Here is a 24,821-nt window from a genome sequence, read left to right as displayed (position 1 = left end):
CTCTTCAGAGGAGTCCACTCTTCAGATCAATTGTCTGGAGCTCTGGGCAGTGTATATTGCCCTGCAAGACTTCCTGCAGTGGTTGGAAGGCAAACAGATCCGAATTCAGTCGGACAATCCACAGCGGTGGCATACATCAACCACCAAGGCGGCCTACGCAGTCGGCGAGCCTCCCAGGAAGTCCGCCGGATTCTGCTAGGGGTGGAAGACAGAGCATACACCATATCCGCAGTTCACATCCCGGGCGTAGAAAACTGGGAAGCAGACTTCCTCAGTCACCAGGGCGTGGACGCAGGAGAATGGTCTCTGCACCCGGACGGGTTTCACGAATCGGCACAACAGCAGGGTCCCGGTTTTCATGACGATCAAAGAGCTCTGGCGACAGGCATCTCACGGTCGGTCAACCGTGGGCACTACCAGACCGGACAGACTTACTGTCCCAAGGGCCGTTTTTCCATCTGAATTCTACGGCCCTGAACCTACTGTGTGGCCATTGCGTCCTAGATCCTAGTGTCCTCAGGATTATCCCAAGGGGTCGTTGCCACCATGAGACAGGCTATGAAGCCCACGTCTGCTAAGATCTACCACGGAAGTGGAAGATTTTCTTTTACTGGTGCTCTGTACAAGGAGTGTCCCCCTGGCCATTGGCATTGCCTACTTTTCTTTCCTTCCTGCAATCTGGGTTGGAAAAGGGCTTGTCGCTCGGCTCCCTTAAAGGGCAAGTCTCGGCGCTATTGGTGTTTTTTCAGAAGCGTCTAGCACGACGTCCGCAGGTACGCACGTTCCTGCGGGGGGTTTGTCATATCGTCCCCCCGTACGAGCGGCCGTTAGATCCATGGGATCTGAACAGGGTACTAGTTGCTCTCCAGAAGCCGCCTTTCGAGTCTCTGACGGATGTTTCACTCTCTCGACTATCACGGAAAGTGGCCTTTCTGGTAGCGATCACGTCTCTTCGGAGAGTGTCCGAACTAGCAGCGCTGTCATCCAAGGCTCCTTTCCTGGTGTTCCACCAGGACAAGGTAGTGCTGCGCCCCATTCAGGAGTTTCTCCCTAAGGTGGTATCCTCTTTTCATCTTAATCAGGATATCTCCTTGCCGTCCTTTTATCCGTATGCAGTTCATCGGTATGAAAAGGATTTACATTTGTTGGATCTGGTGAGAGCACTCAGAATCTACTTTTCCCGCACGGCGCCCCTGCGCCGCTCGGATGCACTCTTTGTCCTTGTCGCTGGTAAGCGCAAAGGGTCGCAGGCTTCCAAAGCCACCCTGGCTCGATGGATCAAAGAACCAATTCTTGAAGCCTACCGTTCTGCTGGGCTTCCGGTTCCATCAGGGCTGAAGGCCCATTCTACCAGAGCCGTGGGTGCGTCCTGGGCATTACGACACCAGGCTACGGCTCAACAGGTGTGCCAGGCAGCTACCTGGTCGAGTCTGCACACTTTCACCAAACATTATCAGGTGCATACCTATGCTTCGGCGGACGCCAGCCTAGGTAGAAGAGTCCTGCAGGCGGCAGTTGCCTCCCCGTAGGGGAGGGCTGTCTTTGCAGCTCTAACATGAGGTATTTCTTTACCCACCCAGGGACAGCTTTTGGACGTCCCAATCGTCTGGGTCTCCCAATGGAGCGCCGAAGAAGAAGGGAATTTTGTTACTTACCGTAAATTCCTTTTCTTCTAGCTCCTATTGGGAGACCCAGCACCCGCCCTGTTGTCCTTCGGGATTTGTGGTTGTTTTTCGGGTACACATGTTGTTCATGTTGAATGGTTTTCAGTTCTCCGACGTTACTTCGGAGTGAATTTGTTTAAACCAGTTATTGGCTTTCCTCCTTCTTGCTTTTGCACTAAAACTGGTGAGCCAGTGATCCCACTGGGGGTGTATAGCCAGAAGGGGAGGGGCCTTACACTTTTTAGTGTAATTGCTTTGTGTGGCCTCCGGAGGCAGTGCTATACACCCAATCGTCTGGGTCTCCCAATAGGAGCTAGAAGAAAAGGAATTTACGGTAAGTAACAAAATTCCCTTCTTTCTCCCTGACGTGGTCAAGCGCTGGACCCAGTGTCCAAAGGTGGATTCCCCTATCTCCAGGCTTGCGGCTAGATCCATAGTTGCAGTGGAAGATGGGACTTCACTTAAACAGACAGATGGTCCTCTGGTTGAATTCTGTCTATGAAGCTATCGGCGTGTCGGTTGCTCCGGCATTCGCAGCCGTATGGGCATTCCAAGCTTTTTCAGCTGGTCTTGCGCACGTGGACACTGTCACATGTACATCTGTGCCGCAGATGGCGTCCTTAACCTCGCAATGTCTGCATTGCGACTTACGCTATTAATGCTGTCCTGCACTCTACGAGCCGTACGTCAGGGGCGTCCGCCAACTCCGTGGTTTTACGCAGAGCCTTGTGGTTGAGGGAATTGAAAGCAGATTCTGCTTCCAAAAAAGTGCTTAACCAGTTTGCCGTTATCTGGTGACAGACTGTTTGGTGAGCGATTGGATGAAATCATTAAACAGTCCAAGGGTAAGGACTCTTCCTTACACCAGCCCAGATCAAACAACACCCAACAGAGGAAGGGACAGTCGAGGTTTCGGTCCTTCCCAGGCTCGGGCAGGTCCCAATTGTCCTCGTCCAAAAGGACTCAAAAAGCTCAGAGAGGCGCAGATTCCTGGCAGGCTCAATCACGCCCAAGGAAGGCAGCCGGAGGAACCGCTACCAAGGCGGTTTCCTCATGACGTTCAGCTCTCTCTCTCCGCATCCGCGGTCGGTGGCAGACTCTCCCGCTTTGGCGACATTTAGCTGCCACAGGTCAAAGACCGGTGGGTGAGAGACATTTTGTCTCACGTGTACAGGATAGAGTTCTGTTCTCGTCCTCCGACTAGATTTTCAGAACTTCCTCACCTCCCGACCGAGCCGATGCTCTTCTGCAGGCAGAAGGAGTGGTAATCCCTGTTCCTCCTCAGGAACAAGATACGGTTTTTACTCCAATCTGGTTGTGGTACCAAAAAACGACGGCTCTTCTGTTCCGTTTTGGACCTAAACCTGCTCAACAAGCACGTGAAAACCAGGCGGTTCCGGATGGAATCCCTCCGCTCCGTCATTGCCTCCATATCTCAAGGAGATTTCCTAACGTCAATAGACATCAGGATGCTTATCTCCACGTACCGATTGCTCCAGAGCACCGGTGTTAGCTACGATTCGTTATTGAAGACGAGCATCTTCAGTTCGTAGCCCTGCCCTTCGGTCTGGCGACAGCCCCACGGCTTTTCACCAAGTTCATGGCAGCAGTGGGAGTAGTCCTGCACTCTCAGGGTCACTCTGTGATCCCTTACTTGGACGATCTACTTGTCAAGGCACCCTCTCAAGAGGCATGCCAACACAGCCTGAACGTGGCGCTGGAGACTCTCCAGAGTTTCGGGTGGATCATAAACTTTTCAAAGTTAAATCTGACACCTACCCAATCGCTGACATATCTTGGCATGGAGTTTCATACTCTCTCAGCGACAGTGAAGCTTCCGCTGGACATACAGCGTTCACTACAGACGGGGGTGCAGTCTCTCCTTCAAGGCCAGTCACACCCCTTAAGACGCCTCATGCAGAGGCAGTCCTTTTCGCGCAGTTTCATCTGCGTCCACTTCTATAGGACATTCTTCGCCAATGGGATGGGAAGTCAACGTCCCTAGACAGGAACGTACCCCTTTCTCAGACGGGCAAGGACTCTCTTCAGAGGAGTCCACCCTTCAGATCAATGTTCTGGAAATCTGGGCAGGGTATCTTGCCCTGCAAGCCTTCCACCAGAGGCTGGAAGGCAAACAGATCCGAATTCAGTCGGACAACTTCGCAGCGGGGGCATACATCAACCACCAAGGCGGAACACGCAGTCGGCAAGCCTCCCAGGAAGTCCGGCGGCTTCTGATGTGGGTGGAAGACAGAGCATACACCATATCCGCAGTTCACATCCCGGGCGTAGAAAACTGGGAAGCAGACTTCCTCAGTCGCCAGGGCATGGACGCAGGGGAATGGTCTCTGCACCCGGACGGGTCTCAAGAAATCTGTAGCCGCTGGGGGAGGCCGGACGTCGACCTAATGGCGTCTCGGCACAACAACAAGGGCCCGATTTTCATGGCGCGGTCTCACGATCAAAGAGCTCTGGCGGCAGGCGCCTTAGTTCAGGATTGGTCGCAGTTCCAGCTACCCTATGTGTTTCCCCCTCTGACACTGTTGCCCAGAGGGCTACGCAAGATCAGCTCCGATTGCCGCCGCGCCATCCTCGTCGCCCCAGACTGGCCGAGGAGGTCGTGGTACCTGCATCTGTGGCATCTCACGGTCGGCCAACCGTGGGCACTACCAGACCGGCCAGACTTACTGTCCCAAGGGCCGTTTTTTCCATCTGAATTCTACAGCCCTGAACCTGACTGGTGGCTATTGAGTCCTGGATCCTAGCGTCTTCAGGATTATCTCAAGACGTCATTGTCACCATGAGACGGGCTAGGAAGCCGACGTCTGCCGAGATCCACCACAAGACGTGGAAGATATTCTTATCTTAGTGCTCTGCTCAGGGAGTGTCTCCCTGGACATTTGCATTGCCTACTTTTCCTTCCTTCCTGCAATCTGGTTTGGGAAAAGGTTTGTCGCTCGGCTCCCTTAACGGACGAGTCCCAGCGCTGTCTGTATTCTTTCAGAAGCGCATAGGGCGACTTCCTCAGGTACGCACGTTCCTGCAGGGGGTTTGTCACATTGTCCCTCCGTACAAGAGGCCGTTAGACCCATGGGATCTGAACAGGGTACTAATTGCTCTCCAGGAGCCGCCCTTTGAGCCTCTGAGGGATGTTTCACTTCTCGACTTTCACAGAAAGTGGCCTTTTTTGGTAGCGGTCACGTCTCTTCAGAGAGTGTCCGAGCTCGCAGCGCGGTCATCCAAAGCTCCCTTCTTGGTGTTTCACCAAGACAAGGTAGTGCTGCGCCTGATTCCGGGGTTTCTCCCTAAGGTGGTATCCCCCTTTTCATCTCAGTCAGGATATCTCCTTACCTTCCTTTTGTCCTCATCCAGTTCATCGATATGAATTGGATTTGTATTTGTTGGATCTGATGAGAGCGCTCAGAATCTACATTTCCCGCACGGCGCCCCTGCGCCGCTCGGATGCACCCTTTGTACTTGTCGCTGGTCAGCGCAAAGGGTCGCAGGCTTCCAAATCCACCCTGGCTCAATGGATCAAGGAACCAATTCTTGAAGCCTACCGTTCTGCTGGGCTTCCGGTTCCATCAGGGCTGAAGGCCCATTCTACCAGAGCCGTGGGTGCGTCCTGGACATTACGGCACCAGGCTACGGCTCAGCAGGTGTGCCAGGCGGCTACCTGGGCGAGTCTGCACACCTTCACCAAGCGTTCTCAGGTGCATGCCTACGCTTAGGCGGATGCCAGCCTAAGTAGAAGAGTCCTGCAGGCGGCGGTTGCCTCCATGTAGGGAAGGGCTGTTTTTACAGTCCAAACTTGAGGTATTAATTTACCCACCCAGGGACTGCTTTTGGACGTCCCAATCGTCTGGGTCTCCCAATGGAGCGCCGAAGAAGAAGGGAATTTTGTTACTTACCGTAAATTCCTTTTCTTCTAGCTCCAATTGGGAGACCCAGCACCCGCCCCTGTTCCTTCGGGATTTTTTGGTTGTTCGGGTACACATGTTGTTCATGTTGAATGGTTTCAGTTCTCCGATGTTCCTTCGGATTGAATTGTTTAACCAGTTATTGGCTTTCCTCCTTCTTGCTTTTGCACTAAAACTGAAGCAGCCCGTGATCCACGGGGGGTGTATATGCAGAAGGGGAGGGGCCTTACACTTTTTAGTGTAATACTTTGTGTGGCCTCCGGAGGCAGTAGCTATACACCCAATCGTCTGGGTCTCCCAATTGGAGCTAGAAGAAAAGGAATTTACGGTAAGTAACAAAATTCCCTTCATTCTTCATGTGTTCAATACATTTTCTGTGTATATATACAGTGGATATGGAAAGTATTCAGACGCCTTTAAATTTTTCACTCTTTGTTTCATTGCAGCCATTTGGTAAATTCAAAAAAGTTCATTTTTTCTCCTTAATGTACACTTTGCACAAATCACCCATCTTGTTAGAAAAAAAGCTGAAATGTAGAATTTTTTGTAACTTTATTAAACAAGAAAAACTGAAATATCACACGGTCATAAGTATTCAGCCCCTTTGCTCAGACACTCATATGTAAGTCCCGTGCTGTCCATTTCCTTATGATCCTCCTTGAGATGGTTCTCCTCCTTCATTGGAGTCCAGCTGTGTGTAATTAAACTGATAGGACTTGGTTTGGAAAGGCGCACACCTGTCTATATAAGACCTCACAGCTCACACTGCATGTCACACCAAGTGAGAATCATGAGGTCAAAGGAACTGCCCAAGGAGCTCAGAGACAGAATTGTGATAAGGCTCAGATCTGGCCAAGGTTACAAAAGAATTTCTGCAGTACTCAAGGTTCCTAAGAGCACAGTGGCCTCCATAACCCTTAAATGGAAGACGTTTGGAACCACCAGAACTTTTCCTAGACCCGGTCGTCCAGCCAAACTGAGCAATCGTGGGAGAAAAGCCTTGGTGAGAGAGGTAAAGAAGAACCCCAAGATCACTGCGGGTGAGCTCCAGAGATGCAGTAGGGAAATGGGAGAAAGGTCCACAAAGTCAACTATCACTGCAGCCTCCACCAGTCGGGCCTTTATGGCAGAGTGGCCCGATGGAAGCCTCTCCTCAGTGCAAGACATATGAAAGCCGCATAGAGTTTACAAAAAAACACATGAAGGATCCCAGATTATGAGAAATAAGATCTTCTGGTCTGATGAGATGAAGAGAGAACTTTTTGGTGATAATTCTAAGCGGTATATGTGGAGAAAACCATACACTGCTTAACACCTGCCCAATACAATGCCTACAGTGAGACATAGTGGTGGCAGCATCATACTATGGGGGCAGGGACAGGACAACTGGTTACAATTAAAGGAAAGATGAATGCGACCAAGTACAGAAATATCCTGGAAGAAAACCTCTTCCAGAGTGCTCTTGGCCGAAGGTTCACCTTCCAACAAGACAATGACCCTAAGCACACAGCTAAAATAACAAAGGAGTGGCTTCAGAATAACTCTGTGACTATTCTTGACTGACCCAGCCAGAGCCCTGACCTAAACCCAATGGAGCATCTCTAGAGAGACCTGAAAAGGGCGTCCACCAACGTTCACCATCCAACCTGACGAAACTGGAGAGGATCTGCAAGGAAGAATGGCCGAGGATCCCCAAATCCAGGATCCCAAGAAGACTCATGGCTGTACTAGCTCAAAAGGGAGGGTGCCTCTACTCAATACTGAGCAAAGGGGCTGAATACTTTTCCACATTTCTGTTTTTTTTCTGGCAAGATGGGGGATGGGAAGATGGGGGATGGGAAGATGGGGGATGGGATGCAGAGTGTACATTAATGAGAATTTACCAAATGGCTGCAATGAAACAAAGAGTGAAAAATCTAAAGGGGTGTGAATACTTTCCGTACCGACTGTACGTGTGTGTGTGTGTAATATTCATATGGACCTTGTCCTATGTTCTCATGGTGATAATTCATGCCTCTCGTGGTCCCAGGCTCGGTATATATAGATATATATATGTGTCCTATGTTCTCATGGTGATGATTCATGCCTCTTCATGGCTCTTGTGATCACAGGTTTGGTACATACAGTTAGGTCCAGAAATATTTGGACAGTGACACAAGTTTTGTTATTTTAGCTGTTTGCAAAAACATGTTCAGAAATACAATTATACATATAATATGGGCTGAAAGTGCACACTCCCAGCTGCAATATGAGAGTTTTCACATCCAAATCGGAGAAAGGGTTTAGGAATCATAGCTCTGTAATGCATAGCCTCCTCTTTTTCAAGGGACCAAAAGTAATTGGACAAGGGACTCTAAGGGCTGCAATTAACTCTGAAGGCGTCTCCCTCGTTAACCTGTAATCAATGAAATAGTTAAAAGGTCTGGGGTTGATTACAGGTGTGTGGTTTTGCATTTGGAAGCTGTTGCTGTGACCAGACAACATGCGGTCTAAGGAACTCTCAATTGAGGTGAAGCAGAACATCCTGAGGCTGAAAAAAAAGAAAAAATCCATCAGAGAGATAGCAGACATGCTTGGAGTAGCAAAATCAACAGTCGGGTACATTCTGAGAAAAAAGGAATTGACTGGTGAGCTTGGGAACTCAAAAAGGCCTGGGCGTCCACGGATGACAACAGTGGTGGATGATCGCCGCATACTTTCTTTGGTGAAGAAGAACCCGTTCACAACATCAACTGAAGTCCAGAACACTCTCAGTGAAGTAGGTGTATCTGTCTCTAAGTCAACAGTAAAGAGAAGACTCTATGAAAGTAAATACAAAGGAATCACATCTAGATGCAAACCATTCATCAATTCCAAAAATAGACAGGCCAGAGTTACATTTGCTGAAAAACACCTCATGAAGCCAGCTCAGTTCTGGAAAAGTATTCTATGGACAGATGAGACAAAGATCAACCTGTACCAGAATGATGGGAAGAAAAAAGTTTGGAGAAGAAAGGGAACGGCACATGATCCAAAGCACACCACATCCTCTGTAAAACATGGTGGAGGCAACGTGATGGCATGGGCATGCATGGCTTTCAATGGCACTGGGTCACTTGTGTTTATTGATGACATAACAGCAGACAAGAGTAGCCGGATGAATTCTGAAGTGTACCGGGATATACTTTCAGCCCAGATTCAGCCAAATGCCGCAAAGTTGATCGGACGGCGCTTCATAGTACAGATGGACAATGACCCCAAGCATACAGCCAAAACTACCCAGGAGTTCATGAGTGCAAAAAAGTGGAACATTCTGCAATGGCCAAGTCAATCACCAGATCTTAACCCAATTGAGCATGCATTTCACTTGCTCAAATCCAGACTTAAGACGGAAAGACCCACAAACAAGCAAGACCTGAAGGCTGCGGCTGTAAAGGCCTAGCAAAGCATTAAGAAGAAGGAAACCCAGCGTTTGGTGATGTCCATGGGTTCCAGACTTAAGGCAGTGATTGCCTCCAAAGGATTCGCAACAAAATATTGAAAATAAAAATATTTTGTTTGGGTTTGGTTTATTTGTCCAATTACTTTTGACCTCCTAAAATGTGGAGTGTTTGTAAAGAAATGTGTACAATTCCTACAATTTCTATCACTAAAAAGAGAAATAGCGCTTATGAGTAGTACCTGCGGGTCTAATATTAAGTTTAGAGGTATATGGGTTTGCTCACCTGGTGAGGTTGTGCGCCCTCGCACAACCCCGGTGTTAGTTGTATAGATCCTCCGATCTTAGCTGGATTGGGAGTTTGAAGCCTTGGTATCGATCCTAATGGATCGTGATCTTTGTTGGAGATGTCCGGATACAGGACCGCTGGTTTTCTCCTAGGATCCCCGGCACTCTGGGTTCTGGAGTGTTGCAGCGATCCACTGTTCTCCAGCTATGGGTTTCACTTCTATATGGAGTGCCTATGTCTTGCTGCAGCTCTGACCGAATCCCTCAGAAGGGAGTGTGCATATAGTGGGTAATTAGATTATCGGTCTGGCGAGCGCTGACAATGCACAGGTTCCATAAAGGTTAAAGTTGCTTTATTATTAAAATATTTCAGAATGCTCCTGTTATTCAGATACAACGCGTTTCAGCATTACAACAATGCTTTCCTCAGGTATCAGGATACCTGAGGAAAGCATTGTTGTAATGCTGAAACGCGTTGTATCTGAATAACAGGAGCATTCTGAAATATTTTAATAATAAAGCAACTTTAACCTTTATGGAACCTGTGCATTGTCAGCGCTCGCCAGACCGATAATCTAATTACCCACTATATACAATTTCTATCAGATATTTTTGTTCAAACCTTCAAATTAAACGTTACAATCTGCACTTGAATTCTGTTGTAGAGGTTTCATTTCAAATCCAATGTGGTGGCATGCAGAGCCCAACTCGCCAAAATTGTGTCACTGTCCAAAGATTTCTGGACCTAACTGTATATATATATATATATATATATATACAGTTAGGTCCAGAAATCTTTGGACAGTGACACAATTTTGGCGAGTTGGGCTCTGCATGCCACCACATTGGATTTGAAATGAAACCTCTACAACAGAATTCAAGTGCAGATTGTAACGTTTAATTTGAAGGTTTGAATAAAAATATCTGATAGAAATTGTAGGAATTGTCACATTTCTTTACAAACACTCCACATTTTAGGAGGTCAAAAGTAATTGGACAAATAAACCAAACCCAAACAAAATATTTTTATTTTCAATATTTTGTTGCGAATCCTTTGGAGGCAATCACTGCCTTAAGTCTGGAACCCATGGACATCACCAAACGCTGGGTTTCCTCCTTCTTAATGCTTTGCCAGGCCTTTACAGCCGCAGCCTTCAGGTCTTGCTTGTTTGTGGGTCTTTCCGTCTTAAGTCTGGATTTGAGCAAGTGAAATGCATGCTCAATTGGGTTAAGATCTGGTGATTGACTTGGCCATTGCAGAATGTTCCACTTTTTTGCACTCATGAACTCCTGGGTAGCTTTGGCTGTATGCTTGGGGTCATTGTCCATCTGTACTATGAAGCGCCGTCTGATCAACTTTGTGGCATTTGGCTGAATCTGGGCTGAAAGTATATCCCGGTACACTTCAGAATTCATCCGGCTACTCTTGTCTGCTGTTATGTCATCAATAAACACAAGTGACCCAGTGCCATTGAAAGCCATGCATGCCCATGCCATCACGTTGCCTCCACCATGTTTTACAGAGGATGTGGTGTGCCTTGGATCATGTGCCGTTCCCTTTCTTCTCCAAACTTTTTTCTTCCCATCATTCTGGTACAGGTTGATCTTGGTCTCATCTGTCCATAGAATACTTTTCCAGAACTGAGCTGGCTTCATGAGGTGTTTTTCAGCAAATTTAACTGTGGCCTGTCTATTTTTGGAATTGATGAATGGTTTGCATCTAGATGTGAACCCTTTGTATTTACTTTCATGGAGTCTTCTCTTTACTGTTGACTTAGAGACAGATACACCTACTTCACTGAGAGTGTTCTGGACTTCAGTTGATGTTGTGAACGGGTTCTTCTTCACCAAAGAAAGTATGCGGCGATCATCCACCACTGTTGTCATCCGTGGACGCCCAGGCCTTTTTGAGTTCCCAAGCTCACCAGTCAATTCCTTTTTTCTCAGAATGTACCCGACTGTTGATTTTGCTACTCCAAGCATGTCTGCTATCTCTCTGATGGATTTTTTCTTTTTTTTCAGCCTCAGGATGTTCTACTTCACCTCAATTGAGAGTTCCTTAGACCGCATGTTGTCTGGTCACAGCAACAGCTTCCAAATGCAAAACCACACACCTGTAATCAACCCCAGACCTTTTAACTACTTCATTAATTACAGGTTAACAAGGGAGACGCCTTCAGAGTTAATTGCAGCCCTTAGAGTCCCTTGTCCAATTACTTTTGGTCCCTTGAAAAAGAGGAGGCTATGCATTACAGAGCTATGATTCCTAAACCCTTTCTCCGATTTGGATGTGAAAACTCTCATATTGCAGCTGGGAGTGTGCACTTTCAGCCCATATTATATATAATTGTACTTCTGAACATGTTTTTGTAAACAGCTAAAATAACAAAACTTGTGTCACTGTCCAAATATTTCTGGACCTAACTGTATTTTTATATATATATATATACATATATATATATATATATATATATATATATATATACAGTGCCTACAAGTAGTATTTAACCCCCTGCAGATTTAGCAGATTTGATAGATGCAAATAAGTTAGAGCCTGGAAACTTCAAACAAGAGCAGGATTTATTAACAGATGCATAAATCTTACAAACCAACAAGTTATGTTGCTCAGTTAAATTTTAATAAATTTTCAACATAAAAGTGTGGGTCAATTATTATTCAACCCCTAGGTTTAATATTTTGTGGAATAACCCTTGTTTGCAATTACAGCTAATAATCGTCTTTTATAAGACCTGATCAGGCCGGCACAGGTCTCTGGAGTTATCTTGGCCCACTCCTCCATGCAGATCTTCTCCAAGTTATCTAGGTTCTTTGGGTGTCTCATGTGGACTTTAATCTTGAGCTCCTTCCACAAGTTTTCAATTGGGTTAAGGTCAGGAGACTGACTAGGCCACTGCAACACCTTGATTTTTTCCCTCTTGAACCAGGCCTTGGTTTCCTTGGCTGTGTGCTTTGGGTCGTTGTCTTGTTGGAAGATGAAATGACGACCCATCTTAAGATCCTTGATGGAGGAGCACAGGTTCTTGGCCAAATTCTCCAAGTAGGCCGTGCTATCCATCTTCCCATGGATGCGGACCAGATGGCCAGGCCCCTTGGCTGAGAAACAGCCCCACAGCATGATGCTGCCACCACCATGCTTGACTGTAGGGATGGTATTCTTGGGGTCGTATGCAGTGCCATCCAGTCTCCAAACGTCACCTGTGTGGTTGGCACCAAAGATCTCGATCTTGGTCTCATCAGACCAGAGAACCTTGAACCAGTCTGTCTCAGAGTCCTCCAAGTGATCATGAGCAAACTGTAGACGAGCCTTGACATGACGCTTTGAAAGTAAAGGTACCTTACGGGCTCGTCTGGAACGGAGACCATTGCGGTGGAGTACGTTACTTATGGTATTGACTGAAACCAATGTCCCCACTGCCATGAGATCTTCCCGGAGCTCCTTCCTTGTTGTCCTTGGGTTAGCCTTGACTCTTCAGACAAGCCTGTCCTCGGCACGGGTGGAAACTTTCAAAGGCTGTCCAGGCCGTGGAAGGCTAACAGTAGTTCCATAAGCCTTCCACTTCCGGATGATGCTCCCAACAGTGGAGACAGGTAGGCCCAACTCCTTGGAAAGGGTTTTGTACCCCTTGCCAGCCTTGTGACCCTCCACGATCTTGTCTCTGATGGCCTTGGAATGCTCCTTTGTCTTTCCCATGTTGACCATGTATGAGTGCTGTTCACAAGTTTGGGGAGGGTCTTAATTAGTCAGAAAAGGCTGGAAAAAGAGATAATTAATCCAAACATGTGAAGCTCATTGTTCTTTGTGCCTGAAATACTTCTTAATACTTTAGGGGATCCAAACAGAATTCTGGTGGTTTGAGGGGTTGAATAATAAATGACCTCTGAATAAACTTTTCACAATTTAAAAAAAAAAATAAAAAAATAAATAACATTCTTTTTTGCTGCATTTCACACTTCCAGGCTGATCTACAGTCCAAATGTCACAATGCCAAGTTATTCCGAATGTGTAAACCTGCTAAATGTGCAGGGGGTTGAATACTACTTGTAGGCACTGTATATATATATATATATATATATATATACATACATATATATATACATATGTTTGTGATATACGTGTGTGTCCTATGCCCTATGTTCTGATGGTGGTGACTCTGATAGTTCCGGGCTCGGTGTACATGCATGTATGATATATACGGTATATATATTATATACTGTATATGTGTGTATACTGTATGTGTCCTATGTTCTCATAGTGATCATCTCTGCTTCTCCCGGTCCCAGGCACTGGACACAAGTGAAGCAGGAGATCCAGAGGCCATTTGACCAGGGAGCCGATGACTTCACTCTGGAGAGGATCGTGGAGCTCGGGTTAGACCAATACGTGGAGAAGATCAGTGAGATCTCCATGGCGGCCACCAAGGAGTTATCCATAGAGCAGGTCAGTGTAATACATGGCCCCTCTTTGGCTTGTAAATCAGTGGCCCCCAACCTTTGAAACTAAAATTCCCAGCATGCCCAGCTTGCCCACCGCTTGAGAACCACAAGTTGTAGCGGCTGAGAAAGATAAATCTGTTCTTCTGCCCGGCAGGCTCTGGAGAACATCTCTCGGACCTGGGAGGAGACCCTGCTGGACATCGTACCCCACAAAGATAAGGGTCACCACCGGCTGAGGTGAGCCCCTTCTCCTGATCTCCATGCAGACTCTCTCACCCGTGGACCCCTGATTGACTTATCTGCTTCTATCAGAGGCACAGACGACGTCTTCCAGGCCTTAGAAGACAACCAGGTGGCCTTATCCACCATGAAGGCTTCTCCATTTGTGAAAGCTTTTGAACAAGAGGTGGACAGGTGGGAGCGCTGCCTGTCACATATCCTGGAGGTGATCGAGTCCATCCTCACCGTGCAGAGGCAGTGGTTGTATCTTGAGGTAAGAACCCGCCATGTTCCTATGGGTTTTTTTTCTGTATTTTTGGATTTTTTTTAACTTCTCTTCACTGTAGCATCAAAATGGGTCAGGGAGCCCTCGTTCCCCGAATCTGTGCCTGAACAGAGGAGTTATTAGGCATCTGCTAGTGCCGAGCGCCATCTTGTGGCCAGATACAGTATTACCACGGTACACAATTTACTTTCTCGCCATCTGCAGAACATCTTTTTGGGTGAGGACATCAGGAAGCAGCTTCCTCAGGAGTCAGCGGAGTTCGATGAGGTGAATATCAACTGGAAGACCATAATGGACCGACTGAGCAAAGACAACAATGCCCTGCGAGGCACCCACCACCCAGGTGTGTAGGCTGGCACGGCCTTTCTGAGTGTTATGGAGGGACGGGATCACAGGTGGCCTCTGTCCTTCCTCTTGTCAGGTCTGCTGGAGAAGCTGGGGGCGATGAACCAGGTGCTGGAGGGGATACAGAAGTCGCTGGACATGTACCTGGAGACCAAACGCCACATCTTCCCGCGCTTCTACTTTCTGTCCAATGATGACCTGCTGGAGATCCTCGGCCAGTCCCGAAATCCCGAAGCCGTCCAGCCGCATCTCAAGAAATGCTTCGATAACATTAAGTCCATCAAGATCCAGAAGGTATCACTACGTCTTCTCCATACACACTCTGAGGGAACTAAAGGGGGCCTCTGTTTCCACATATGACCCCCCCTCCTGTTATATCTGTTCCAGGTCGGAGTGGGCAGCAAGTCGGAGGCTGTTGGGATGTTCTCAGCGGAAGGAGAGTATGTGGAGTTCACCAATCCGGTGTTATTAGAGGGTCCCGTGGAGGTAAGCAGTGGATTTACAGACTTGTCTAGGTAGGCGAGGAGTTGTAGACCGTGTGGCCGCTGCTTTGTGACACCTTGTGTCCGGTCTTCCAGGCCTGGCTATGCGACATTGAGAGAACCATGCGCTGGACATTGAAGGAGCTTCTCCGAAACTGCCGGCTGGCACTAAAGAAAATGTCCAGCAAGCGGGACAAGTGGGTGAAGGAGTGGGCAGGACAGGTGCGTGCCCAAAACTCCTCAGGGGGGACGCAGTCTCAACCCTGGTCATCACCCTCATCTTCTCATCCACACTTCTCATAGATGTTGATCACCTCCAGTCAGATCCAGTGGACCACCGATGTGACCAAGTCCCTGGTGACAGCCAAGGAGCGCGCAGACAAGAAGTACCTCAAAGTCATGAAGAAGAAGCAGGTCCGCGCTCCCATCGCCTGCTCTCCTAAGGATGTTTATTGACTTTGTCTCCTCTTAAAGGGACATTCCAGTCTTATGTATCTATAGCTGTAACCTTGTAATTACACAATCTCTGCTTGCAGTCAGTAAATGAGAACATTTCTTGCTTACATCCTGGCGTCACACAAGCTCACACCGATCAGCTGGACACGATCAGTGATCATGTCAGACCCGAGGATGGAGGCAAGAATATTATCATTCTAGGACAGCAAGCAGAGATGTTCTCTATACGGCCATTGTGTCACCAGGTCTGACCCATTACATGTACACAGGTCTCTATGCTCAACAAATACTCCGATGCTATCCGGGGAAACCTGACCAAGACCCTGCGGCTGAAGCTGGTGGCCTTAGTAACGGTGGAGGTCCACGCTAGAGACGTCATCGACAAGATGCTGAAGAGCGGCTGCATGGACGTCTCCTCGTTTGAGTGGTTGAGTCAACTGCGATTCTACTGGGAAAAGGTAAAGTCCAGACACGAGTCTCCTGCGCCTGCAGGGTGATACAGATAGGAGGAGCTATGAGTCTCCTCCCCCTTCAGGGTGATACAAATAGGAGGAGCTGTGAGTCTCCTCCCCCTGCAGGGTGATAGAGATAGGAGGAGCTATGAGTCCCCGCCCCTTGCAGGGTGATAGAGATAGGAGGAGCTATGAGTCCCCGCCCCTTGCAGGGTGAAAAAGATAGGAGGAGCTGTGGAGACACGGGGGTCAGTGGGTGCTCTCGTCCGCTGGCCCGGCCGCCTTTAGAAAGACAGCGTGGCCCAGGGCTCATCCCAACTGAACGCCCGACCTCCTTAACCGTGGGCGTAACACTCCTCAGACAACACAGGATGAGGGAATCACAATATTAAGACTTTATTGGATCCCCAAACAATTAACGGCACATAACATAACCAGCAAAACCACAGGATGTAACCGGCAACAGAGTCTCCCCCTTCCGCTGGCTCACCAGGGATTAGAATGTCCGTGCCTCAGAGCTTCCAGGGCTAATTACTCCAATCCAGCAGCACCCCGCTTTCGGCGGGCACCCGCCGAGACTGGAATATGCCAGATTTTGGAAGCTGGATGAGGACTGCAAAGTCTGTAGTCCGGTGACTGGATTGTCCCAAGCTGGATTCCTTCCTTAGGTAGTCCTTGATATCTCAGCCGAATCCTTGCATTCGATCCTGAAGTCCATGTAGTGTTGTAATCCAGGTTTGGTTATGGCTTGCCAATCGGATCCGCAGATCCTAGAATCGTAGCATGTAGCCAGAGTCTACCCGGGCAATGGACAGTCCTCCTTCTTATACGCCTGAGCTCTCCATTCAGACCATTGGGATCTTCACGATTGGTGGATAAGACTGGGCTCTTATTGGCTAGATTTCAAGCCATATTCAAATATCCAGAGACAAGGGAGAGACAGGTAAGTTACATCACATCTAGCAATTCACTTAGTAATACAATGGGAAGTTCGCATAATTGATTTATCTGGGTGTCTGGCCTTCATTAGCCAAGGCAATTACATGAGTCAACAAGAGTCTTGTAAAACAATGAGGAGCTTATCCCCCATCTATAAACAAACTATCTTCATGTCTGGCTGAATTTTAAGAAATTTAACCCATGCTAGGCACTGACAGAGGTCAGGTCGTCACAGGAGCTATGATTCTCCTCCCCCTGTAGGGTGATACAGATAGGAGGAGCTCTGAGTATCCTCCCCTGCAGGGTGATACAGATAGGAGGAGCTATGAGTCTCCTCCCCCTGCAGGGTGATAGATAGGAGGAACTATGAATCTCCTCCCCTTGCAGGGTGATACAGATAGGAGGAGCTATGAGTCTCCTCCCCCTGCAGGGGGATACAGATAGGAAGAGCTGTGAGTCTCCTCCCCCTGCAGGGTGATACAGATAGGAGGAGCTGTGAGTCTCCTCCCCCTGCAGGGTGATACAGATAGGAGGAGCTGTGAGTCTCCTCCCCCTGCAGGGTGATACAGATAGGAGGAGCTGTGAGTCTCCTCCCCCTGCGGGCTGACAGTCTGGTATCGGGGTGACAATGGTTGCGGTGTGCTCTCTCTCTGCAGGACGCCGATGACTGTCTCATTAGACAGACGAACACTCACTTCCAGTACGGCTATGAATACCTGGGGAACTCTGGCCGGCTGGTGATCACTCCCCTGACTGACAGGTGCAGTATATATGTATATACGTGGTTCACCCTCCTCTATGTTGCGCGGATGATGTGGTATCTGTGATGTGACCCCTCCTGATACCGCAGCTCCATCACACGTTGATCGCCGCCTCTATACACATCGCCCTCAGGTGTTACATGACTCTCACCACCGCTCTGCACCTCCACCGCGGAGGATCTCCCAAGGGCCCAGCCGGTACCGGAAAGACTGAGACGGTGAAGGACCTGGGGAAGGCGCTGGGGATGTACGTGATTGTGGTGAACTGCTCGGAGGGCCTGGACTATAAGTCTATGGGGAGGATGTACTCCGGTCTGGCACAGGTAGATGTCTCCTCCGAGTCTCTGGGAGGTTTTCATTTTTTAGTTTCCATCACATCCAGAGCTACATTTATAATTCTGCAGAAGCTCTGAATGTGACTAGAGTATAACATCAGCCGGGATGCACTGACCGCCTCATCTTTGTTCTCCAGACCGGCGCTTGGGGATGCTTTGACGAGTTTAACCGCATCAATATTGAAGTCCTGTCGGTGGTCGCGCAGCAGATCCTGTCTATCCTGTCCGCCCTGTCCTCCAACCTCACCCGATTTGTATTTGAGGGAAGGGAGATCAACTTGGTTTGGTCTTGTGGCATCTTCATCACCATGAACCCAGGTATCTGCTCATCCTGAGCTCCTCAGTGCAGGAATATAATGCTAGACCCACAGTAAGGAATGACACTTATAGGGAGAGCTGTGATAGCTGCCACTAGTGGTCATCACGTGTCACCACAACCACGTCCACCTTGTCTCATAGGTTACGCCGGCCGCACTGAGCTCCCCGATAACCTCAAGTCCATGTTCAGACCCATTTCCATGGTGGTCCCAGACTCCACGCTGATCGCGGAGATCATCCTATTTGGAGAGGGCTTTGGTAATTGTAAGGTAATGACAGGTGGTACGGTGAAATACGTGCCTATCACCAGGGCAGGGGTGACATTTTGGATTTGTCCGGCAGCTCCTGGCAAAGAAGGTCTACACCCTGTACTCACTGGCCGTGCAGCAGCTTTCCAAGCAGGACCATTACGACTTCGGGCTGAGAGCCCTGACCTCACTGCTGCGGTACGCCGGACGGAAGCGACGGGTCCGGCCCGACCTGTCTGATGAGGAGGTAGGTGGGTGAGAGTGGCAGAGGGTCACACAGCCTCATGCTCACACTTTTCTGATGGGTAAGGGTGTCAGATGGGCTCATGTGGTCCTATGTTCACACACCAGGACTTGTCTAATGATGAGGTGGGTGAGAGTGGCAGAGGGTCATGCGGCCTCACGTTCACACTTTTCTGAGGGGTAAGGGTGTTAGGTGGGCACATGCAGCCTCATGATCACACTTTTCTTATGGGTAAGGGTGTCAGATGGACTCATGTAGCCCTACATTCACACACCAGGACTTGTCTGATGATGAGGTGGGTGAGAGTGGCAGAGGGTCATGCGGCCTCACGTTCACACTTTTCTGAGGGGTAAGGGTGTTAGATGGACTCATGTAGCCCTACGTTCACACACCAGGACTTGTCTAATGATGAGGTGGGTGAGAGTGGCAGAGGGTCATGCGGCCTCACGTCCCACTTTTCTGAGGGGTAAGTATGTCAGATGGACTCATGAAGCCCTACATTCACACACCAGGACTTGTCTGATGATGAGGTAGATGAGAGTGGTAGAGGGTCATGCAGCCTCACGTTCACACTTTTCTGAGGGGTGGTAAGGATCTCAGATGGGCTCATGTGGCCCTACGTTCACACACCAAAACTCGTCTGATGAGGAGGTGGGTGAGAGTGGCAGAGGGTCACGCAGCCTCACGCTCACACTTTTCTGAGGGGTGGTAAGGATCTCAGATGGGCTCATGTGGCCCTACGTTCACACACCAGGACTCGTCTGATGATGAGGTGGGTAAGAGTAGTAGAGGGTCACGCGGCCTCACGTTCACACTTTTCTGATGGGTGGTAAGGGTCTCAGATGGACTTATGTGGCCCTACATTCACACATCAGAACTCGTCTGATGAGGTGGTGGGTGAGAATGGTAGAGGGTCACGCAGCCTCACGCTCACACTTTTCTGATGGGTAAGGGTGTCAGATGGACTCATGTAGCCCTACGTTCACACGCCAGGACTTGTCTAATGAGGAGGTGGGTGAGAGTGGCAGAGGGTCACGCGGCCTCATGCTCACACTTTTCTGAGGGGTAACACACCCGGACTTGTCTAATGAGGAGGTGGGTGAGAGTGGCAGAGGGTCACGCGGCCTAATGCTCACATTTTTCTGAGGGATAACACACCCGGACTTGTCTGATGAGGAGGTGGGTGAAGGTGGCAGAAGGTCAGATGGACCCCTATAGCCTCACATTCACCATATTCCTGTCTACATGCTCATCTTCAGGTCCTTCTGATGTCCATGAAGGATATGAACATCGCCAAGCTGACCTCTGTCGACCTTCCCCTGTTTAATGGGATCATGCAGGACTTATTCCCCGGCATCGACACTCCACCTGTGGATTATGGAAAGGTGGGTTCAGTGGGTAAAGTCTGACATCTGATGGTCTGGGCACATGAGCCCCCTGAACAGAAGTGTGATCAGCAGAGGACCAGCAGATGTATGGTTAACGGTGCCACCATTCTACTCACATCCAGAGCTGTACTCTATTAATGCCCGGCACTTGAAGACAGACATTTCCTATAACTATTAATCTCCCCCCCCAGTGCGGGACATTACTGATTGGCAGAGGGAAACAGCGAGATTGGTAAAGCTTTGGGTGTGACTGGAGTATAACACAGGTGATACATGTATGTAGAAATTTTCAGCTGCAGATAATAATGTGGTTGGTCTGTAATAAGCAGATGATGGGTGGGCACCTTCGTGATCTGCAGCTGGAAGGTGTTGTGCCGCTTCCGTGAATGAACCGTTTGTAGCTCTTCGCTCTTCCTTGTGTGCCTTCAGCTCCGGGAACAGATTGAACAAGAACTCCGACTCTCCGGCCTGCAAGTAACGCCCTTCACGGTCACCAAAGTCATCCAGCTGTACGAGACCAAGACCTCGCGCCACTCCTGCATGATCGTAGGGAGGACATGCAGTGGGAAGACGACCACGTGGCGCTGCCTACAGGCGGCCATATCTGCGCTGCACCGCAACGGGGACACTAACTATAACCTTGTGCGGGTGAGAGGACAGACATTATCTGCAATGGTCTTACTACGGCCGGTGTCATCCTGAGCATAGCCCCCTCGCCCCCTGAGAGGAGCAGCTAATATTCCCAGGTCCTCTACCACGGGGGCTTATTTTGTACAGCATCACTCATTGTGCAGCTCATTTATCTGGATAAATCTGCTGCCATGTATACAATTATCTCATCTCCCATACACAGGATTTCCCCCTAAATCCCAAAGCCGTGTCTCTGGGGGAGCTGTATGGGGAATACGACCTGACAACCAACGAGTGGACAAATGGCATTCTCTCCAGTCTCATGAGGACAGCATGCGCAGGTGCCCACATAACATATACATTACATATCTGTACAAGGTGATTTGGCGACTACCAGTAAGAAGTGGGGGCCGTACAGTACGAGGAGTGTGTGAGCGGAGGCCGTACAGTACGATGAGCGTGTGAGCAGGGGCCGTACAGTACGAGGAGTGGGTGAGCGGGAGCCGTACAGTACGAGGAGTGTGTGATCAGGGGCCGTACAGTACAGGAGTGTGTGAGCGGGGGCCGTACAGTACAGGAGTGGGTGAGCGGGGGCCGTACAGTACGAGGAGTGTGTGATCAGGGGCCATACAGTACAGGAGTGTGTGAGCGGGGGCCGTACAGTACAGGAGTGTGTGAGCGGGGGCCGTACAGTACGAGGATTGTGTGAGCGGACCCCGTACAGTACAGGGAGTGTGTGAGCGGAGGCCGTAGAGTACAGGGAGTGTGTGATCAGGAGCCGTACAGTACAGGAGTGTGTGATCAGGGGCCGTACAGTACAGGAGTGTGTAAGCGGGGGCCGTACAGTACAGGAGTGGGTGAGCGGGGGCCGTACAGTACGAGGAGTGTGTGATCAGGGGCCATACAGTACAGGAGTGTGTGAGCGGGGGCCGTACAGTACAGGAGTGTGTGAGCGGAGGCCGTACAGTACGAGGAGTGTGTGAGCGGACCCCGTACAGTACAGGGAGTGTGTGAGCGGAGGCCGTAGAGTACAGGGAGTGTGTGAGCGGGGGTCGTACAGTACAGGAGTGTGTGAGCAGGAGCCGAAAGTACAGGAGTGTGTGAGCGGGGGCCGTACAGTACAAGGAGTGTGTGAGCAGGGGCCGTACAGTACAGGAGTGTGTGAGCGGGGGTCGTACAGTACAGGAGTGTGTGAGCAGGGGCCGTACAGTACAAGGAGTGTGTGAGCAGGAGCCAAAAGTACAGGAGTGTGTGAGCGGGGGCCGTACAGTACAAGGAGTGTGTGAGCGGGGGCCGTACAGTACAGGAGTGTGTGAGCGGGGGTCGTACAGTACAGGAGTGTGTGAGCAGGGGCCATACAGTACAGGAGTGTGTGAGCGGGGGTCGTACAGTACAGGAGTGTGTGAGCAGGAGCCGAAAGTACAGGAGTGTGTGCGCGGGGGCCGTACAGTACAAGGAGTGTGTGAGCGGACGCCGTACAGTACAGGAGTGTGTGAGCGGAGGCCGTAGAGTACAGGGAGTGTGTGAGCGGACGCCGTACAGTACAGGAGTGTGTGAGCGGAGGCCGTAGAGTACAGGGAGTGTGTGAGTGGACGCCGTACAGTACAGGGAGTGTGTGAGCGGAGGCCGTACAGTATGAGGAGTGTGTGAGCGGGGGCCGTACAGTATGAGGAGTGTGTGAGAGGGGGCCGTACAGTATGAGGAGTGTGTGAGCGGGGGCCGTACAGTATGAGGAGTGTGTGAGCGGGGGCCGTACAGTATGAGGAGTGTGTGAGAGGGGGCCGTACAGTACGAGGAGTGTGTGAGCGGGGGCCGTACAGTATGAGGAGTGTGTGAGCGGGGGCCGTACAGTATGAGGAGTGTGTGAGCGGGGGCCGTACAGTATGAGGAGTGTGTGAGCGGGGGCCGTACAGTACAGGGAGTATGTGAGCGGGGGCCGTACAGAAAGAGGAGTGTGAGAGCGGGGGCCGTACAGTATGAGGAGTGTGTGAGCGGAAGCTGTACAGTACGAGGAGCGTGTGAGCGGGGGCCGTATAATACAGGAGTGTGTGAGCAGGGGCTGTACAGAAAGAGGAGTGTGAGAGCGGGGGCCATACAGAAAGAGGAGTGTGAGACCGGGGGCCGTACAGTATGAGGAGTGTGTGAGCAGAAGCTGTACAGTACGAGGAGCGTGTGAGCGGGGGCCGTACAATACAGGAGTGTGTGATCAGGGGTCGTACAGTACAGGAGTGTGTGAGGTGTGTGAGCGGGGGCCGTACAGTACAGGAGTGGGTGAGCGGGGGCCGTACAGTACAGGAGTGGGTGAGCGGGGGCCGTACAGTACGAGGAGTGTGTGATCGGGGCCGTACAGTACAGGAGTGGGTGAGCGGGGACCGTACAGTACAGGAGCGTGTGAGCGGGGGCCATACAGTACAGGAGCGTGTGAGCGGGGGCCGTACAGTACAGGAGCGTGTGAGCGGGGGCCGTACAGTACAGGAGTGTGTGAGCGGGGGCCGTACAGTACGAGGAGTGTGTGAGCAGAGGCCGTACAGTACGAGGAGTGTGTGAGCAGGGGCCGTACAGTACAGGAGTGTGTGAGCGGGGGCTGTACAGTACGAGGAGTGTGTGAGCGGGGGCCGTACAGTACGAGGAGTGTGTGAGCGGGGGCCGTACAGTACGAGGAGTGTGTGAGCGGGGGGCCGTACAGTACAGGAGTGTGTGAGCGGGGGCCGTACAGTACAGGAGTGTGTGAGCGGGGGCCGTTCAGTACAGGAGTGTGTGAGCGGGGGCCGTACAGTACAGGAGCGTGTGAGCGGGGGCCGTACAGTACGAGGAGTGTGTGAGCGGGGGCCGTACAGTACGAGGAGTGTGTGAGCGGGGGCCGTACAATACAGGAGTGTGTGAGCGGGGGCCGTACAGTATGAGGAGTGTGTGAGCGGGGGCCGTACAGTACGAGGAGTGTGTGAGCGGGGGCCGTACAGTACAGGAGTGTGTGAGCGGGGGCCGTACAGTACAGGAGTGTGTGATCGGGGGCCGTACAGTACAGGAGTGTGTGAGCGGGGGCCGTACAGTACAGGAGTGTGTGAGCGGGGGCCGTACAGTACGAGGAGTGTGTGAGCGGGGGTCGTACAGTACAGGGGCGTGTGAGCGGGGGCCGTACAGTACAGGAGCGTGTGAGCGGGGGCCGTACAGTACAGGAGCGTGTGAGCGGGGGCCGTACAGTACAGGAGCGTGTGAGCAGGGGCCGTACAGTACAGGAGTGTGTGAGCGAGGGCCGTACAGTACAGGAGCGTGTGAGCAGAGGCCGTACAGTACAGGAGTGTGTGAGCAGAGGCCGTACAGTACAGGAGTGTGTGAGCGGGGGCCGTAGAGTACAAGGAGTGGGTGAGCGGGGGCCGTACAGTACAAGGAGTGTGTGAGCGGAGGCCGTACAGTACGAGGAGTGTGTGAGCGGGGGCCGTACAGTACAGGAGCGTGTGAGCAGGGGCCGTACAGTACAGGAGTGTGTGAGCGGGGGCCGTACAGTACAGGAGTGTGTGAGCGGGGGCCGTACAGTACAGGAGCGTGTGAGCGGGGGCCGTACAGTACAGGAGCGTGTGAGCGGGGGCCGTACAGTACAGGGGCGTGTGAGCGGGGGCCGTACAGTACGAGGAGTGTGTGAGCGGGGGCCGTACAGTACGAGGAGTGTGTGAGCGGGGGCCGTACAATACAGGAGTGTGTGAGCGGGGGCCGTACAGTATGAGGAGTGTGTGAGCGGGGGCCGTACAGTACGAGGAGTGTGTGAGCGGGGGCCGTACAGTACGAGGAGTGTGTGAGCGGGGGCCGTACAGTACAGGAGTGTGTGAGCGGGGGCCGTACAGTACAGGAGTGTGTGATCGGGGGCCGTACAGTACAGGAGTGTGTGAGCGGGGGCCGTACAGTACAGGAGTGTGTGAGCGGGGGCCGTACAGTTCGAGGAGTGTGTGAGCAGAGGCCGTACAGTACGAGGAGTGTG

General features: G+C 50.7%; 1 protein-coding gene across 1 annotated transcript in view; it reads left to right on the top strand.

Moving 5' to 3' along the window:
• DNAH2 (dynein axonemal heavy chain 2) overlaps positions 1 to 24,821 on the top strand; it is a 253,646-nt gene that overhangs the window by 170,164 nt on the left and 58,661 nt on the right. Inside the window, exons 27-43 of the mRNA XM_075346717.1 lie at positions 13,593 to 13,749; positions 13,900 to 13,982; positions 14,058 to 14,238; positions 14,455 to 14,593; positions 14,672 to 14,889; positions 14,983 to 15,081; positions 15,174 to 15,299; positions 15,381 to 15,491; positions 15,803 to 15,991; positions 17,581 to 17,684; positions 17,819 to 18,008; positions 18,158 to 18,338; positions 18,480 to 18,607; positions 18,681 to 18,833; positions 20,090 to 20,215; positions 20,648 to 20,866; positions 21,072 to 21,189. Coding sequence (XP_075202832.1) covers positions 13,593 to 13,749; positions 13,900 to 13,982; positions 14,058 to 14,238; positions 14,455 to 14,593; positions 14,672 to 14,889; positions 14,983 to 15,081; positions 15,174 to 15,299; positions 15,381 to 15,491; positions 15,803 to 15,991; positions 17,581 to 17,684; positions 17,819 to 18,008; positions 18,158 to 18,338; positions 18,480 to 18,607; positions 18,681 to 18,833; positions 20,090 to 20,215; positions 20,648 to 20,866; positions 21,072 to 21,189 — 2,522 coding nt within the window. The remainder of the gene's footprint in view (positions 1 to 13,592; positions 13,750 to 13,899; positions 13,983 to 14,057; positions 14,239 to 14,454; positions 14,594 to 14,671; positions 14,890 to 14,982; positions 15,082 to 15,173; positions 15,300 to 15,380; positions 15,492 to 15,802; positions 15,992 to 17,580; positions 17,685 to 17,818; positions 18,009 to 18,157; positions 18,339 to 18,479; positions 18,608 to 18,680; positions 18,834 to 20,089; positions 20,216 to 20,647; positions 20,867 to 21,071; positions 21,190 to 24,821) is intronic.

Source organism: Anomaloglossus baeobatrachus, chromosome 4, assembly GCF_048569485.1.
Source record: "Anomaloglossus baeobatrachus isolate aAnoBae1 chromosome 4, aAnoBae1.hap1, whole genome shotgun sequence".
Classification (NCBI taxonomy): domain Eukaryota; kingdom Metazoa; phylum Chordata; class Amphibia; order Anura; family Aromobatidae; genus Anomaloglossus; species Anomaloglossus baeobatrachus.
Note: the sequence above shows the minus strand (reverse complement) of the source record. Positions and strands in the feature narration are given on the sequence as shown.